This window comes from Cynocephalus volans, chromosome 17, assembly GCF_027409185.1.
Source record: "Cynocephalus volans isolate mCynVol1 chromosome 17, mCynVol1.pri, whole genome shotgun sequence".
Taxonomy (NCBI): domain Eukaryota; kingdom Metazoa; phylum Chordata; class Mammalia; order Dermoptera; family Cynocephalidae; genus Cynocephalus; species Cynocephalus volans.
The window spans coordinates 27,139,847-27,158,450 of NC_084476.1; the positions used below are offsets into that span (position 1 = coordinate 27,139,847).

Below are 18,604 nucleotides of genomic sequence, written 5' to 3' on the forward strand. Positions count from 1 at the left end.
TTGAAAGAAAGGTTTGGTAAGAGGTGGTGGCAACTGTCTCCCTGTTTCTTTCACTGAGTGTCTTTGTGTACTCCCTTCTCCTATCACTTCACCTCACACGAGGTTAGACTGTGGCAGGGTCTGCAGTGTGAGGAGAACCCCATATCTGTAGGCTTTTCAAAGCATCTGTGCAAGGTCTGTGACTCAGGAAGGGGCTGGTGTGGGTGATGCAGAGACATTGAGCATCCTGTCCTATACAAGGACTGCAGGAATGGTTGATCCCCGTGGCCCTGTGAGGTTAGAGATGAGGTCTTAAGAGCAGACTCGCATGGCCAGGAGAAGAGAGAACTGCTCAGGACCCACATCCATCAGACTTCTGTCTACAAAGTGAGAGGAAAGGTGTGTGACCTTGGGCAAGTTACCCAGCCTCTCTGGACCTCAGTTTCTTCATCTGTGGAACGAGAGTTGAATCAGATGACCATAGAGGTCTGTTCGGTTCTAATCATCTGGAATTCTCTAAGACAGTGCTGTCTAACAGAACTTCCTGCAAAAATGGAAATGTTCTGTAACCACACTGTCCAGTTCTGGAGCCACTAGCCACATGTGGAATGTGACTGGTACAACTAAGGAACTGACTTTCTCATCTTAATTTATTTAAACTAGTGGCTACCATATTGGGCAGTACAACTCTAAGATACAGAAGGCCCTATATCAGATAGAGAAAAAGAAAATATATCTCAGTGCAGGCAATTAATGCAAACTAGGAATACTAGAAATTATCCTGAATATGTAACAGTCATCTTATTTCCTTTGGGTTGCCAGGAGTCTTGTGCAGCAGAGCTATTCACAGGAATGAGACAAGATGGAGGGAAAAAAGCCTTCAGCAGGGACGGGGACATGTACAGCTGTGTGAGCTTGCCTGGCAGGATCCAGTTCAATAACTAAACCACCAGAGGAGCTGGACGCATTTCCCTATCACCCTTCTAAAGCAGCTGGGAGGGGAGCTGAGGTTTCAGCTGCTTCTGGATCCGCCCTGCCCTCCAGTCCCTTTTTCCTACAACCAAATGTGATGGTATTTAGGCCAGATGAGGGCAGGAGAGGCCAGTGGACCTTGGCTGTGCCAGAGCCCTGAGTTAACCTTTGCAGCTCTGATGAGGTTCCAGGAATATGTGACCATCCTGAGATGCCAGTCCCCAACAGTCAGTAATGTTTGCTCTAATAAAATATTAATCCAGTTATTAAATATCTCCTCCTTCCCCATGATGAAGGAGTTTATCCGAGAACCATCCAGCCCAAAGCCGCCTGACCCAGAAGTCATCCAGTTCTGTGTCTCCATCTTCAAATGCTCCAGGCTCCTGCTCACCAGAGGGTGTCGATCAGCAGTTCTTAGAGGACTACCACAGGGTGACCAAAGGGGGCTCCACTGAGGACGCCAGCCAGTACTACTGTGACAAGGTGAGTGAGCCCAGGTCCTGCAGTGGGTGCTGACTTGGCCAGGTGATCCACCCCCATCTTCCTGGCCCCTCGTGGGCAACTCAATATTATGATCTAAAGTAAATATCACCAGCTGCCAGAGGGAAATAATGTAAATGACCATTTTCAAATGTTTTCCAGAATGATAATGGTGATAGCTACTTAGTCTTGATCCGTATCACACCAGATGAAGATGGAAAATTTGGATTTAATCTTAAGGTATGTTGTATGTATTTATAAGGGAGTTTTATGCTATGAAGCAATCTTCAGATGAATTTTTAATTTCCATTAGAAGTGTGTTGCATACATAAGCTACATAAGGAAATTGTTTTAGCCCTTGGAATTGGGAGTTTTTTATGTGGCTGTAGCAGCTGCTTCATGCCAAGTGCCTGCTCTGTGCCTGGCGGTTGCTGTGCATTAGATTTATGTCATGGAGTTCTTATAATAGTGAAGTTAGTATTTTTAAACCCATTGCACAGACAAATACTGAGGCGAGAGGTGAGGACACACAGTTGGCAAGCAGATCTACCCCTGTGAAGAGGGGTTATTGAGAGAACCCCTCAGCGTTGCTAAAGCTGATGAGAAAACAGGTATTCCAGTTGCAGGGCCACCCCCCTCCTCTGGGTGCCTCTGGTAGGTTCTGCAACTAAGGCCCACGGTTCAAATCCCATCTGTTTTTGTAAGTAGTTTTATCGGAACAGCCACACCCATTTGCTTGCAGGTGGGTTTGTGGCTGCTTTGGCAGAATTGAACATTTGCAACAGAGCCGTCGTTCCCATGAAACCTAAAATATTTACTCTCTTGCCATTCACAGAATAAGTTTACCAACCCCTGCTGTAGAGCAGGGCGAGTTCAGGTAGTAGTTGCTGCCCACCCCCAGCTGCGTCATGCACACCTTTCATAAACCCGAGGCCCCCTGAGGACCTGCTCACACAGGTCAGAAGTGTTCACAGCTTGCAACCACTTTCGAGGCCTCGCTCTCCTCCACTGAAAACTCCCTTAGCACTAAGAAGCACTTAGCTCCTAAGCAGCACCTAGAAGATGCGCTTGTGGAGTCCTTCTCCTGGGAGTGTTTGCATTTTTGAAAAAGAGCTTGCTTCCTCCAAGTGCATCTTCAGTTCATGGAATATTGGAATGGCTAAGGGAGGCTTCTGAACAGAGTTCTTCTGGGAGCCCACTAGATCTGGAGGGGCCAGGAATCTGTTTCAAAATCTGAAAGGACAGCCACCCCTGTGATTCGAATAGGTCAAAGGGAAGTTTGAGGCCTCCGGAAGATTCATATTTATTGGTACGTGCATGTCTTTGTTGCTGTGAACTACTCAAGTGGTTTTCTACTTTAAAATGTTTACAGGGAGGAGTGGATCAAAAGATGCCTCTCGTGGTATCAAGGATAAACCCAGAGTCACCTGTAAGTAAACATGTTCTGTATTATTTCCCATGTTTGTTTTCCCCTAAATCTGACAGGTTTCTGTTTTCTGTGTCCTGGGGTTTTTTTGCCAGCAGCAAAGAGCATGTAAAGACACACAAAAATGGAAAGAAAGAAAACTCACTTCCATGTTTCCTAGAACCTTGCTGCTCAATGTGGTCCCTAAAGCTGCAGCACCAGTGTCACCTGAGACCTCATTAGAAATGCAGAATCTCTGGCCCCAGCCCAGACCTGCTGAACCAGCATCTGCATCTTTAATAAGATCCTCGGGTGATTTGTGTGCACATGAAATTTTGAGCAGTGAAGGAAGGAAAGAGAAGGAAACTGAGGCATAGAGTTTGCTGTTCTGCTGGCTTTGATTAAGAATATGGACCCTGTGGCCCTTGCCCACTGTCTTACCGCTAACCCCCACTCCAGCCCTCTGTTTAGACCTCCTGAAGAGATCATTTGCTTTTTTTTTCTTTTAATTTTTTTCTTATTGTATATATTTAAGGTGTAGAACATGATGTTTTGATATACATATACACAGGGAAATGATTACTGCAAACAAATTAACATATCCATTACATTCCACAGTTATCTTTTGATCATTTGCTTTTTTAAAGCAGTAGTCACTGTGCCCTTTAAGAGGGACTCACCTGGGGGGTTTTACTCTTAAAGAGTAGTAGTAGTTTACCTTTTGCTACTGTTTATTGTTTCTATGAATTAAGGCTTTCATTCCTACACTGTTCAGTTCATCGCTTCTCTCCATGGTGGTTTCTGCCTCTGGTGGTTGGGCTTACAAAGGCTTTCTCCATTGCAAAACAGATAAATACTCATTTCTTGCTGGCAGATCACTTTCTAACAGTACATCCAGAAAACAAAAGATTGGGAACATTGTAGTTATTATTGTAACAAATGGAGGTTGGCTACCATAGAAAAATGGCTCTGGTAATTTTCTTAGCATTATTCTGAAATGTTTCGTAACTTACATCCTGAGCAGCACTGCTATAAAATCCCACAACCAACTACCGCGTTCACATAGCAGTGGATATAAAAATAATGACAATAATACCTGAGGGAGAAAAGGCGAACCCGATCATGGTCTCAGGTGTCTGGGATCAGAGCACCTCCACGTTCTTCCCCTCGAGGATTGTGTTATGGTAACAGGAGAAACTCGCTTTTCCCCTCCACCCAGGCGGACACCTGCATTCCTAAGCTGAATGAAGGGGATCAAATCGTGTTAATCAATGGCCGGGACATCTCAGAACACACCCATGACCAAGTGGTGATGTTCATCAAAGCCAGCCGGGAGTCCCACTCGAGGGAGCTGGCCCTGGTGATCAGGAGGAGAGGTAACAGCCACCTGCGGGGGGAGGAGCCGTGCGACGCTGCCTTAGCCAAGCAGGGCCTTGTTGGGGGGCCAGAGCCTGACTGTCTCGGGTGATTTGAGCTCTGCTGCCTGTGGGTCGAGCAACCTTGAGCAGTTTACATCCCCAGTCTGCGTTTCATCCCCTCAGATGCCAAGTGAGGATCACATAGCCTCTTTCTCCCAGGGTCATAGTGACGATTAAATGATACGCACACAGGAAAGCACCTGGAATGCTGCCTGATAGGGGTAGCTGTTTGGAAGATGGCCCTATTGAGTATTGTGACTATTATTGCTGCTCTTGTTGTTGTTATACAATAATAAGCCAAGTCCCTTGAATCCTCCTGCAAAGCCCTGGCCCTGCGTCTCTGTTCTGGCCTCTCACGTGTAGACACGCTCCCACCCCTGCTCTCCCGCCCCCCTCTGCTCCCACTGGAACTCCTAGTGCAGAGCTGTCCAGGGCCAGCTCTGATCCCACCCCCTCCCTGAGGCCTTTCCGAATCTCTCCAGATCCCTACCCATCCCCCTCCCACTTCCCCATCCCTGCCAAATCCCAGCACCACACTGGGCACACAATAGGTGCCAATAAAAATAGTAGCTTATGTGTGGCATGCCAGAGAAGTGCCTTGCACTGGGCTGATTGCTTCATGTCATCCTCTCCCACTGTCTTGACTGTTTTAAAAGGTTAGTTTTATCATCCCCACGTGCGGAAATGGGGAAACCAAGCCACAGAGAGGTGCAGTAAGTTGTCCCACTGCCATGTGACTGGTAAGGCCACACGATAATAGGAGCCGAGGGGATCCAGTGGTGGGGAGCAGGCCTCCGCGTCACATAGATGTGCCCTGTGGCAGGCCAGGTGTCACAGGGGCCACAGGACAGTCCTCTACTGGCCTAGGGCAAGGGGCTGGTGCCTGTTTGAGGTGAGGAAACCAATGTGTATAGACTGTGAGAACTCAAAGACAGAACCACTGGTTTTCTAGTAACTGTGGTGATAATAAGTTTATTTTTTAAATAAACGTGTAAGTAAAAAATATGAATTGTTTTGAAGAAAAATGATGGGTAAACAGTGGCAGAGGGAATGGCAGATATGACAGAAGTCACAGAAGTAGCCCAAGAAGAGCTAAGAGAATGTGGTCTTTAGAGGACAATAGAACTGGACTGAATTCCCATGTCCCACCCCGACAGGCTAAGTCACTTTGGGCAAATGATTTTCCTGTCTAGGAGTCTGTTTCCTCATCCATGAAATGGGGGTAACAACATCAGATTCAGAATTGTGAGAATTTGGGTCAAACTCAAACATTGTTTTTTTCCATCTCCTTTCCTGTTATCTTGAAGACAGTAGGGAGCCATCAGAGGCTTTTGGAGTAAGAGAGTAATTTCCACTTCTTAGTGGAAAGACATGTTCCAAAAGTTTCCAGTTTGGGAGTTTGGAGAAGGGAGAGACAGTAGACACAGGCAAGCGCGGTGGATGTATTGTGCAGCGTGGGAGAGGAGGGGCCAAGGTCTCTTCACCCATGTGGAGCTTGACGTGAAGGGAGAATTTGTACTGGAGAAGTAGGGCTGGAGCACGGAGATGTGAGGACTATAGATCCTTACTGGAGAGCCTCCCACAGAGAAATGGCCTCGAATTAAGAACTAAGCTTTCAGGAATGATGGTGTCACAGTGAGAGCTCAGGACCTCACCCCGATGCCCAGGAAAATGCCCGTTTTAAGGGAGCAGATGAAAAGGTCCCGAGAAGGAAGGAGGAGTCGGGATGGCAGAAGGATAACCAGGGCAGAGAAAGCAAATGGAGAAAATGTGCCTTCTTTAAAAACATCTTAGGGCTGGCCAGTTAGCTTAGTTGGTTAGAGTGCGGTGTTGATAACACAGAAGTCAAGGGTTTGGATTCCCATACCTGCCAGCCACAAAAAAAAAAAAAAAAATGGAAAAAATCTTTTCCCTTTCTTTTACCTTTCGCAAAAGCCTTTGAATACTAAACACTATCATTTAAAACTAACCAGAAAGATTAGTATGTCATTTTGTGTAATTAACACGTATTGAATCATTCAGCTAGAAGTAGTGTCTTTGGTGAAAATGATTACCATGTGCTTAATCATTTAATAAGATGTTTTAATCCATCTGCATTCAGGTGTCATAAGTGTGGTGTTTTGGGGGTTTTTTTTGTTTGTTTTTGTGGGAAGCTAATAAACTGGAGTGTTGCTGCATGAGCCAGATGCACTCTGTCTTATGTGTTACAGCTGTCCACTCGTTTGCTGATATCAAATCTGAAGATGAATTGAACCAGCTTTTCCCTGAGGCCATTTTCCCCGTGTGTCCAGAGGGTGGGGACACTTTGGAGGGATCCATGGAACAGCTAAAGAAGGGCCTCGAAAGCGGGACAGTGCTGATCCAGTTTGAGGTAAGAGGCTCCTACAGCCGACTCTCGCAGCCTGAGCCACGGCCACAAGGCCTGTCGGGCTGCCCAGATGCCGGGCTGACATCCCAGAGGAATATCATGGAGACAGAAGCCCTCAGCTCCTGGTCAAGTGATTGTGTGTTCCACAAAGCTGAAGCGCTCCCCCGAGTCACTGGGACAGCCGTGGGAGGCCTGTGCTCACCATGGGGTAACAGGGACAGCAGGCAGCCACCCTCGCAGGCACAGCTTCAGAGCAGCAAGCGGTCCTCGCAAACGGGATCAGGACCATCTCCTGTCACTGAACTCTGTGTCACCCTTTTGTTCTAGTAACATTCGGTAGTCATGGAGAAACGTGTCAGAAATGAGGAGGAGGGACTCGGAGCATGTTTCGCTGCCAACACAAAAGCTCAGAACTCTCAGCAGTAGAAGGTAGTGGAGGGGCGGTGTGGGTGAGCAGCCCAAGGAGTGATGAAGCAGCCACTCTGTGACCCCAGCGGCTGCACTCTGTCATTTGGAGCAGTCAGTGTCATCTCATGAGGGCTTTGCATCTTGCCCGTCCCCCACCACCCCCACCAACATGAATAGAAACCAAAGTGCAGTCCTGTCTCCTCCAGGAGGGACCTGAAATACCTAAGACTGAGATTGTGGACAAAGGCACACACAGAGACTTTTTACAAAACACAAGAGGACCAAAGGAGACTCAGTTTTTAAGTCAGTTTTACCGATCACTAACAGAATTAAAATAAAATGTGTTCATCTTCGAGATGTATTTAAGGTAGAAGAAAACAATAGTTTATGCTAAAAAGATACTAGAAGAAAGCGCACAAAGAGGCATAAAAACAGACCAATGAAAGAAAACATCATGATTAACAAGAACATACACAGTCTGGGCTCATAAACTACGGAAGAGGGACGCAAGTGGGATTCAAAAACAGAAATCAGCAATGCATTGTTTATTAGGAAACCATGTAAAGGGAACAGACACAGAAGCAAAACTAGGAAACTTGTCAAGTGTGGGACTGAAAAGTGATTCAGGAAAGCACGAGTAATATGAACATTGAACAAAAAAGAATGCAAAGCAAAAAGCTTTGAGAGCAAAGCTTATTTTATAATGGTATAAGGCATAGAATGCGAAAATATATTAGAGCAATGAGTATTGAACAGCAGTAGAAAGCAAAGACCCACAGGTGAAAAAGTACAGGTAATTGACTCCCCCTGCCCCTGCCAAAATCAATAGAGAATTTTAAACTTTTAATTAAACGCCTTGACAACAGATAAATAAAATGAAAAATAAGTTCATGTCTTCTGGAAATGAAATCTGGATGAGAGAATAGTAATAATATAATTACTTGGGTAGAACTGCTGGACATATACTGAATATTATACTGTACAGAGGGAAATAGTCCTTTTTACTGGCCTGAAGGAGGCTGTATAGGATTAAAGTTTAAAAAGAAGAAAATGTAGAGGTTACGTTCTCTGGCCTTGCCTTACAAAAAAGTTCACAATTGAAATATACACTTTAAACAATAAAACTCATTAATATTTTTAAACACTCATCACAATAATTGAAACAAGGAAGAACTTAAAAGCCAGTCACATACTTTATCAGTTTTATTCTTTTGGTATTCGAGGGGATGTGAAAGGGGAAAAGCACTGTGGAGTCATTCGTTCGTTCATTCATTCATTCAGCAAGTGTGTCTTAGGTATTTACCAGGTAAATAGCTAGCTGGGGTGGACAGCACAGCAAGGAATCCTGGGGGATGTCTCCAGGTGATGGAAATCCTTCAACCCAGCAAGAATTGTTTCCCATTGATTAAATGGTCCACAAGAAGGCGCTGTGGGCTCTCACTGAGGGAAAGCTCAAAGCCTAGTCTTAAATGTTGCTCATAAAGCCTCCTCCACTCATGTGGCTCAGCTTTGATGTGTATTTTACACATGGGAATCCCCCAGAAGATTTTCCTTGAAAAGTGTTCATCAACTTTCTTAAGTTTAAGAGAAGACTTTAGAGAGAAGTACTCACCCTGTCCCCTACCTGTGTTTTTGAATAACATTTCTCAAAAATTTCTCTGACCACTTGTATGGAAATCACCTGGGGAGCTTGTTAAACGGGGGCCCAGCCTATAGTTTCTGACTCATCCACGCTGGGATGGGACCCAGTTATTGGTATTTTTCACAAGATCCCTGGAGGTTTTTTGCTGCACAAGCTGATCCAGAGGATGAGAGGAAAAGACGGTACAGAACTCTTATCCCTCTGCTAGCCACCTGAAATCTTATCTTTGGATGGCATATAGTATAAGAAATATACTTTCTTATATTGGAAATATAATAGTATAAGAAATGAGTTGGTAGTTAGGGACCACAGTGAGGTACCCCAAGGTCCTGGAATGAGAGAGCAAAGAATGACCTCAGAGCTAAGTGATATAATCTACAAGCATTGGAATAAAGCCACGCTGTCAGCTTGTCAACAGGAGGGTTCCCGGGCGTATCTCAAAAAGGAAGCAGTATTGGTCCACTCAGGGTGGGCAGGGAGAAAGACTCTGAGAAGCGGCAATAGTATAAGAAATGAGGAGCATATACATTATAGGGTTAAATTTTTAGTATGGACATATTTCCTTCATTTAGTGTATACATTTTCTAGAAATTTAGTAGAAAAACCTTCTTTTTAAATAACATCTTTTGCAGAATTCCAAAAGACAGATCAGAGAAAAGCAGATGTGCTCGGTGATGGAGCTGGTGGGGTCCATAGAGCCTGGCTCCTTCAGTCTTCCCTCACTGCCCCCCAAGGACCCCTGGGCCCAGTGAAGCATCACATGGAGAGCACTGGTGTAGACAGGGAACAGTGTCTTACACAGCTGCTAGAGGAGAGGAATGCGAAGGGACACTGAAGACAAAAGGAAACCTTAATGAGGATGTCCTGTGTGCGGGGGGTTTAAAGGGCATCGTCATACATAATTCTCACAACAGCCGTGTGTGGATGCTGTTGTCATCTCAATTAGAGAAATGAAAGGACAGAGTCTCAGACAGATTAAGTAACCTCTCCAGGGTCTCACAGTAAATGGCACAGCCTGATTGGAACCCAGGCAGGCTAACTCAGAGCCTCTTCTCTTAACCTCTGTATGACCTTTGGAAACTACAAAATGTCATTGACCTGTGAGGGTTGTTATTAGAACAGTACAGCATCAGAGCCCGAAAAGATCTGAGAGACTGTCTTGCCCCACAGAGCAAGACAGATTTTAAATCCTGGCTGCACCCCTCACTTCCTGTGTGACCTCGGGCATGTCCCTCAACTTTTGTGGCCTCTTGTTTCTCCATCTATAAATTAGGTATCTTGTGGTTTTGGATTAGATGAGATAATACTTAATGCATTGTCTGGCACATAGTAAGAGTACCATAAAAAGTGACAGCTATCATTATTATAAATAAAGAGTGGCTCCAAAAGTCTAAAGAACATGCCCAATCTCTGCCCAAGAAGTGGTTGCATTGCAGTGGGTTTGGAACTGTGGGCCACCTGACTCTAGAGTCCTGGCTGTTCTGTTCCTCCAGAGCTGTTGGCAGGTGGGCGGCTCAGCTGATGGGGGCATGTTTTGGATAGGAGCAGGAAGAAGGGGCTGTTCCCCAGCAGGGTCTGCAGCAGGTGCCCACATTTCCTCCTCTGTGACACAAAGGGCCTGCCCTCAGGTAACCAGCCCGTAATTCCTCTTGTGATGGAGAGCTGGTTTCCAGCAAAGCTTGCTTTGAAGCTTTTATTCATTAAGGGAATTCCCCCATCAATTCCCATGGCGTTCAGTAAACAATTACAGACATGTTCCAGAAAGCATTTGGTCCCAGCTGTAACAAAATCACACAATAATAATTAGCATTTCGATAGCACATTGGAATCTACCAAGTGTGTTTCACATATGTGGTCTCAGTTGACTCTCACAACAGTTCTGTGAAGTAGACAAGGGCCAGAATTGTAGGATTGCTGCTTTAGAGGTGGAGAAAATGAGGCCCAGAGAGGCCCAGAGAGGCTAAGGGACTTGTCCAGTGTCACTCCCTAGTCAGAGATAGAGCTAGGATTGGAATATGTATTACAAATAAAAATCTAGCTCATTGGCAGCAACTCACTTTTGCCAGGTGCAACCTAGCTCTTCACCCAGCCTCCAGCGCCAGCCCTTCCCTCCAATAGTGACACTCTAAGCTGCTCCCATTTACGATTGGCCTCCAGCTGCCTAAGTATTGTACTGTGTTCAGCCAAGGGAGGGTGTTCCCACTTCTCTTGTGTAAAGGAGCAGACTTGTGGCTCACGCTGGCCTCAAAGTTCATTACCATCTCCAGGACACTTTTCTTCAGTTCAGCTGTAGGCTCATTCATTCCTGAGGGTAATTTATGGCTTAATCTATGATTTCCCCCAGTTGAGGTTTCAGTTTAGGCAAGGGGAAGGATACGCATTTGGTGCAGACTTTTCTTGGGTCAAAGCTAAGTGAGGATGCTAACTTGTCGTTTATTTGAGAACCAGCTTCCCAGCAAAGGACCCTTGTGTCCATTCTCATCCAGTGACCAGGTGACTCACAACTTTCCTGTTTCCTTGCCCACTGCCAGTTAAGACCACTTTGGAGATTCATGAATGTTGTTGGTAGAAAATGAGGAGGGTATACCCCCTCCCTGGATTGATGGATTGGAGCAGTGGCTGCAAGAGACCACCAAAGGTCATGTCAAACTCAGATAACCTCACCTCTCCCACTTCAGCATCATCCAGCTTTACCAAAACCAAAAACCATCTTCTGTCTTCTCCCCTGATTATCCTTACCTCACTCCTACATTGCCCACTATAGGAAGTACCCGTTAGTGTCAAAACAAGTGACTCACTGGTTCCTATGATAATTAGAAAAGTTGTGTTTGGGAGGGCAAAGGTAGGTGAAAACTGTGTGAAAGGTTTAAACTGACACATGTAGAAATTAGGGAGGGCAATTACACCTTCAAGATTAGAACCCATTCCTAAAAAGAATGCATTTTTAAAAATGTTTTTAAATAGTTTTCCAGATACCTTTTTTTTTCTTTTATTATGAAAGGAAAATGTTATCAATATAATGTGTCTGGGATACACAGGACAAACTGGGAGCTTGGGAATGACTGTGTGCAGCCTTCACTCTTCGAGTGCCAGGAGCCCACTTAAGGCAGTGCTGCCTCATCTTGTGTGTTTAACCATGAAAGGGACCCTGCAAGAAAAGACTTTATTAGATATGCCCGCTCTAGAATGTACATCTGGGACCGTGCATTGAAGGTAGCACTATTGAAGGTCCCAGAATTACTAGCAACAATTTCAATTCAGCAGACCTTTAAGGGGAGGCAGGTCAAGTCTAAGTCTCCCCTGCACAGCGTCTCTTGCCCTCTGGCTGGGTCTGATACAAAGGAAAGGAGATGTTCCCAGGGTAGAGGAGCTGCCCGTGAGTACTGAATTGTGCATTTGTGCTACAAGAAAACAACTTGGGGCCTTTACAAAAAATGAGTTACTCTTAGCTTATTTATATGGCACCAAGTCTGAGAAAGCTGCAGCTGCCATCTCATCATGTTTTATTCACGTAGTTTGCACCCCTTTTTTTTTTTAAAGCAACAGATCCCATTATTTCTTCATGCTACAAATTTTTATTGAGCACCTACTATGTGCCAAGAGCATTGCTGGCCTGGGGTTTCTGGTAGTGAACAAAGCAACAAGATTCCTGCCTGCATGAAGAGAACAGCTTCGTGGCTGAAGCTGCCCTGGAGTGGGCTGCCCTGCAGTGGACTCTGGGTTATTGTCAAGGGCATGAAAGGGAATCTGTTTCTGCTCTTTGTTCTCTCGTTACTTGTGGTCTCCTCAACTCTCTTCCCACATCTTTTTTTTTTTTTCTGTCTTTTTCCCTTTTTCTTCCCCTTTCTTGGGTACTCAGCCTTCATGAACTCCAGTGAGAATTCTGCACGTATCTGTTCATACAGTTGGTGGAGTGCTTCCTTTTGCAGTGCTGGGCCTCGTCAGCGTCCTCTGGTCGGAGCCAGTTGGGTGTCTATAGCCCTCATAAGGAATGTGACTAGATTTCACATCTTTGGTTGAGTGAGAAAGGTGAGGAGATCAGAGTCATCTCCTGGTGCCCTTTCTAATGCTAGATGACATGTTCAAAGAAGAATGTTCAAACTAGCAAACCGTGTCTTCTGATCCATCCCACCCGTACTGCTCTGCAGAGCATCAGCCCCCACTGTTCAATTTTTTGTCTTTGGAGGCCAGAGCGGGTGATATCGATACTGTCATTTAAATCCAGTTGTTTCTTAGCAACCCCTCTCAGCCAATCTTTTTATAATGTTCAGAGCTTCTTAGAACTACACTCTGATAGGATGAAAACAAAGCATTGTAGGACATAAAAATTAATAGTTTTCCATAAAACTAAGTGGTTTTTTTAATCCCCTAAACCTCGTGACCCTGCTTCTCAGCCTCCTGGTTGCCCTCATTCTAGGACAGAATGTAAGGGATCTGCAGCCAGGAGATCTTGTCTGCCTCACACACCTTTAGCCCAGGAATACAGGAGCAAGTTGTATTTATCCAATGAATAGTTCTTTTAAAAGCCCTTTCTCAAATTCTGGTCAATATCATAAAGCTTTAACTCTTTCCCCTTGATCCCTGACCATTCCAGAAAGACATACCTGTGTTTCCAACACATCACTTACCATTCTACCACCCTGTTCTCAGAGCAGCGCTTCCATACCCAGCCTGCCAGCAGCCCACGGGGTCTAGAGAAAAGTCCATAAATCGAAGGCACTACAGAACCAACTCTTTTATTTTGGGGGGGGTGGTGGTTGGCGCAGGGATTGAACCCTGCACCTTGGTGTTATCAGCACCATGCTCTAACTGAGCTAACTGGCCAGCCCGGAGAGCCAACTCTTAACACTTAAGAAGTATAGTGTAGGAATCCTATTCGCACTGAATTGCTTCAGTCCTGTTCAGTGTTAGCCTTTGCAAAGGCAGATGTAAATGTGAGTGTGCTGTCTAACCTTCCAAAGGCCAAAAACATCTTAACTTTAATTTGTTCACCCAGCTTTTTGTAAAAAATTTTTCTAATTTTATAAAAAGATTTCCTTTGTTTTGTTTATTTTTGTCACTCAGTCATTTGAAATTTAAAAATAATTCTCCTTGTTATCATTCAAATAATGCAGAAATAGCGAAAATAAAATTGTCTCCTGACCCCCATCCCCTTCAATTTCTTGCTCTTTGTTATAATTTACAAATATCAATTTGGTGTGTATCTTTCCACACTAGTCCCAGTGCTCATGCAAACGTATTTTATCTACATGCATAAGTACACACACAAGATTGTGTATATACACATTATACATACTGTGTATGTTTGCTGCTATTATATAAATGGGATCACCGTTGTGTTTTTAAATAACTTGCATTTTTTCACTTAAAAGTAGATGAATGGACATCATTCTAAACCTGTACTTTTAGTCTACCAATATTCTCTTTACAACTAGCACAGAATTTTGTGGTATGATTGTATCATAATTTAAGTCAATTCTCCCTGCTGGGAAATATTCAGGCTGTTTCCAGGTTTCTGGTTTTTCGTAAATAAATATTTTGCTGCAGGTAAACTTCTCTGATGTGTATCTTTATGTGTTTCTGTTGGATAAAGCCCAGACTGTGCACGTTCAAAAATTTTAAAACACTGCCATAGTACTTTTTTAAAAAAATTTATTTTAGTACTTCACAGTCCTATCAACAGATCATTACTGCTGACATACATTTAAAACCTTATGGTAATTAAAGCTTTTTGCTAGATCTGTGCCTTTCTGCTAGACCATCTGAAGTTGATTGCATTTACATCTTCGTTATTGGAAAAAAAAATCAATCTCTTTTTACCTCTCAATTAGCTTTACTGATTATGTTCACATAAGTTCACCCCTGAGCAGTTAATCAGTTCGGGTTAGGTAAATTTGACTGACTCAGATATCCTTCTGCCAGAGAATCAAACCAAAACCTCCAGTAAATCGTGAATTTATTTCTAGAATGAGTTCACAGTGTCTATTAAAGGCTGCAGATATTTTAGAAGTTGTTCAGTGGCTGCTTGATTGTTATGAACTAAACCTGTAAAAATGATCAGTAGCTGAGCTCTTGGAGAGTTTGGAAACTCTAAATATTGGTAAAGGTATAAGGTATGGCACGATTATTATGACCCCAAATCACCATGTTAATTCTCTTCTGCCAAGTTCTATGTAGTTTGTTTGTTTAACAGGAGACAAACAGACTAACAGAAGCCAGTTTACAAAACAATACAATTTGCAAAAATGTAGGAGGAAAAATAACGTTCAGCATCCCTATTCAGATTGCAAAGACATCTTAGTTGAGGATACTGATCACAATTTGGTGAACTAACCATTCTCATCCATCCGTGTAGGACAACTTGATTGTATGTATCAAAGAGTTTTATCCATAAAAATATGCTTTGCTGCAGTAATTCTATTCTTAGAAATTTATAAGAGTAAAAGAATTGAAAGCAGCCTAATGAGAAAGTAAGATAAAAGTTAAATTACAGTAAACTAGATTATTGAGCCATTGAAAGTCATGTGTGTGGAGAATATTTAACGACATGGGGAATTGCACGCTGTGTAATAAGCAGGGGGAAACAGTCTTCAAAATTATGGCTGTATTTCCCAGAACCACTTCTTATGAGTTGCTGAGACCTTCTATGGCCAGATTAGCTTGAGAAATGCTCAGCTGATCAGAATTAAACAAGTTTATGCATTTTCAGATTTGTCTTATTGGAGATTCATAGAACATATGGTTAAGTATTTCCCAAATTTCTTTGAGTTTGAAATTTTTTCTAAGGAATACCTATTATCTTATTTTAGGACACTTGGGTTCCATAGAACATAGTACAGGAATTGCCAATATGTAGTTCAATCTCATTTTTTGTTTTTTAAAATGTAGTGTATATACAAGGGTACTCTATGAATCCTTCCAAGAACTTGAAGACTACTCATATGTATTATATGTGTTTATATATATGTTATCCACAGGGGATTGGTTCCAGAACCCCCCAAGGATGCTCAAGTCACTTATATAAAATGGCCTAGTATTTGCATATAACCTATGTACATCCTCCTGTGTACTTTAAATCATCTCTAGATTACTTATAATATCTACTGCAATGTAAATGTTATGTAAATAGTTGTACTGCACATTTTTGTTTGTGTTATTTTTTATTTTTTTCCCAAATGTGTCTGGCCTGCAATTGGTTGAATTCACAAACATGGAGGGCTAACTTTATACTTACCTATATTTGTATACATGTAAGCAACAGAAAAATAAGCTGGAAAAAAATAAATGAAGAGGTCATCTCAGAGTTGTGAAATTACTGATAATCTTTTTTCTTTATACTAGTTTGAATTTCCTAAATTTTCTGCAAAAAAATATAGATCACTTCCAACATTGAAACAAAAGTTGTTTTTCAATTCCCATACAATTAATAAAAACCACTGGTGTAAAGGTCTTACCTCTGTTGTTCAAAGTGGGGGAAACAGTTGTGTAGAAAAGAAAACACAAGCACTGGAGTCAGATCTGATTTCATCCTCTTGTTTGTGATCTTGAGCAAAGCATTTATTTAACCTCTGGCTCTCACTTGCAAAATAAGAATACTATTAATACTTCTCACAGAGCTGTTGTGGAAATCTTGTCAGGTACTGTACAAATGTGTCTAATATGTGCTTATAGATATGCAAAGATTCTTTTATTTGAACTTTTTGGTAGTGATTATATATATAGGGAAATACCTCTTTTAATGAAGTTTACTATGTATTGGGACTAAAGGTTTTTACTGTGGAAAATACACTTATGAAATGAATGAAATGCTCATGTTCTTAAGCAAAGGATGTGGTTCACTCTACTGAATTGGAGGGAAATGGTTTTAGGCTAAATTACATGATTTCCATTTAATTTTGAGTCAGAATTCTTTTTTTTCCCCCTCTGTTTGCTTTTAGCTTTTGTCAAGTAATTGTCATAAAGATAAGGTTTTACTTACCATGATCTGTCACTCAGACCCCTTCTAATGGCTTTTTTCCAATAATCCTCAAATTTTATAGAAGTATTGAAGTATTTAGTTGGTTTCTCGTGGAATTGTAGAATTTCTTATTTGGAAGTTTTTCTTTTAATATGTAATCACCTTAAAATGTTAAGGTTTCAGTGCCGTGAATGGTAAACTTTATTGTTCTAGTATGTTTTCACCCTTCCTTCATAGAAATAGCCATTTTTTGCAATGATCTTTTACTTCTGTATTTGTCATATAGCAACTCTACAGAAAGAAGCCTGGTTTGGCCATCACATTTGCAAAACTGCCTCAAAATTTGGACAAAAACCGGTATAAAGATGTGCTGCCTTGTGAGTATCTGGCCCAAATGCCTCCTCCCCCCCTACACTGAGATAATGTTTCTCTTTTTAAAGCAGATTGTCTGGTATTCTGGAAGGATTTTCAGTGTGTCTATAAACACCACCGCCTTTATTGCAGCCATTTCAGACTCTGAACTGTTGGGGAATAGTGTTTATGCTAATGAAGCAAGAGCTGCAGATGGGGCTGGGAACTGAACTCTTGTTTACTTGCTATGATAAAAATAATGCTCAGAATAATTGGTAAATTTTTCCCTCCCCCACAGATGACACCACCCGGGTATCACTGCAGGGAAATGAAGATTATATCAATGCAAGTTATGTGAACGTAAGTTAGGACTCTGGGTATTAAGAAAGAGCATATTCATTGTTGTAACAAGGGTGGTGGTGGCCCGTGTGGTGCTTTGAGGTCGACAAAGTGCATTCCTGTTCCCCACCTCGTTTCAAGACCACTTTGGCCGTGTGAGGGCAGGCAGAAGAGTCTCATTTTCCAGAGGAGAAAACTAAGGTTCAGAGAGAGCAAGTAATTCGAAAAGTGACAAAGCTAACAGAAGATGGAACCAAAATCCATTCTGTGTTTCTCACTCCATTGTCCATGCGCCTCTGTACTGGGCTGCTGCCCTTTAGGTGTTTGTTTTTGCCAGTGGTATGTTTGTAACTTTCTGTGTTTTCCCCCATCTTATTAGTGTCATCCTGCCTAAAAATAAAAATAAAATCTCCTCTGTATATATAACATGAAAAGAAAAAGTAAAAGGTTTCACATGTTGTGGGAAAAACATTCATTCTCTCTCTGAAAACGCATCTTGGGCAACTCACTTGGCCTCTCTCTGAACTTCAGTTTCTTCATGTAAACTCTGGGTCAGCAAACGTTTTCTCTAGAGAGCCAGATAGTAAATATTTGGTCTTTGCATTTAAAATATAACCATTTAAAAATTTTAAAACCACTCTTAGCTTGCCAGGTGGCAGGCTGATTTGGCTCTCAGGCCACATATCATCTGCCAACCCCTGATCTAAACAAACTTTTTTTTTTTTTTTTTTTTTTTTTTGGTAGCTAGCTAGTATGGGGATCTGAACCCTTGACCTTGGAGTTATCAGCACCATGCTCTCTCAAGTGAGCTAACCAGGCATCCCTAAACAGATAACTTCTCAGATTAAGTTTTCAAGTTATAGCAAAATATCAAGAACTACCCTAATAAAAATTGGTCTGATCAGTGATTCCACTTATTCCAAAACGTCTGTAGGATTCATTGACCCTCACTTCAACATTCTTGGTGCCTTAAAAGCAGAGCATCAGAAATTGTAGGGGCAGCAGCACCACAAAGCCCAGTCTCTTTGTGTTACCTCAGGTTTGAGGAAGCCATTAACCCAAACACCAACGAAACCATGAGTTAGGAGCCTCCGTTTACCTTCTGCACCTAAGAATGAATGAATCACAGTGTCAGTCCAAAGCTCAGCAGGTTCTGAGTGTTCTTTCATAAAAGGACTCAGCCCAGAGGGGAAAAAGTAAAAATGGAGAAGGATGGGAGAGGGACATTGCAATCTGAAATATTCATTTGAAAACATTCTAACATTTAATGTCATAATTGACCAAT

At 42.6% G+C, this 18,604-nt stretch overlaps 1 protein-coding gene across 5 annotated transcripts in view; it reads left to right on the plus strand.

The window, feature by feature from the left end:
• PTPN3 (protein tyrosine phosphatase non-receptor type 3) overlaps positions 1-18,604 on the plus strand; it is a 119,563-nt gene that overhangs the window by 85,988 nt on the left and 14,971 nt on the right. For all 5 annotated transcript variants that reach the window (XM_063081761.1, XM_063081763.1, XM_063081762.1 and 2 more), the window contains 7 exons: positions 1,248-1,434; positions 1,594-1,671; positions 2,804-2,860; positions 4,056-4,212; positions 6,465-6,625; positions 16,916-17,006; positions 17,279-17,340. In XM_063081761.1, coding sequence (XP_062937831.1) covers positions 1,248-1,434; positions 1,594-1,671; positions 2,804-2,860; positions 4,056-4,212; positions 6,465-6,625; positions 16,916-17,006; positions 17,279-17,340 — 793 coding nt within the window. The remainder of the gene's footprint in view (positions 1-1,247; positions 1,435-1,593; positions 1,672-2,803; positions 2,861-4,055; positions 4,213-6,464; positions 6,626-16,915; positions 17,007-17,278; positions 17,341-18,604) is intronic.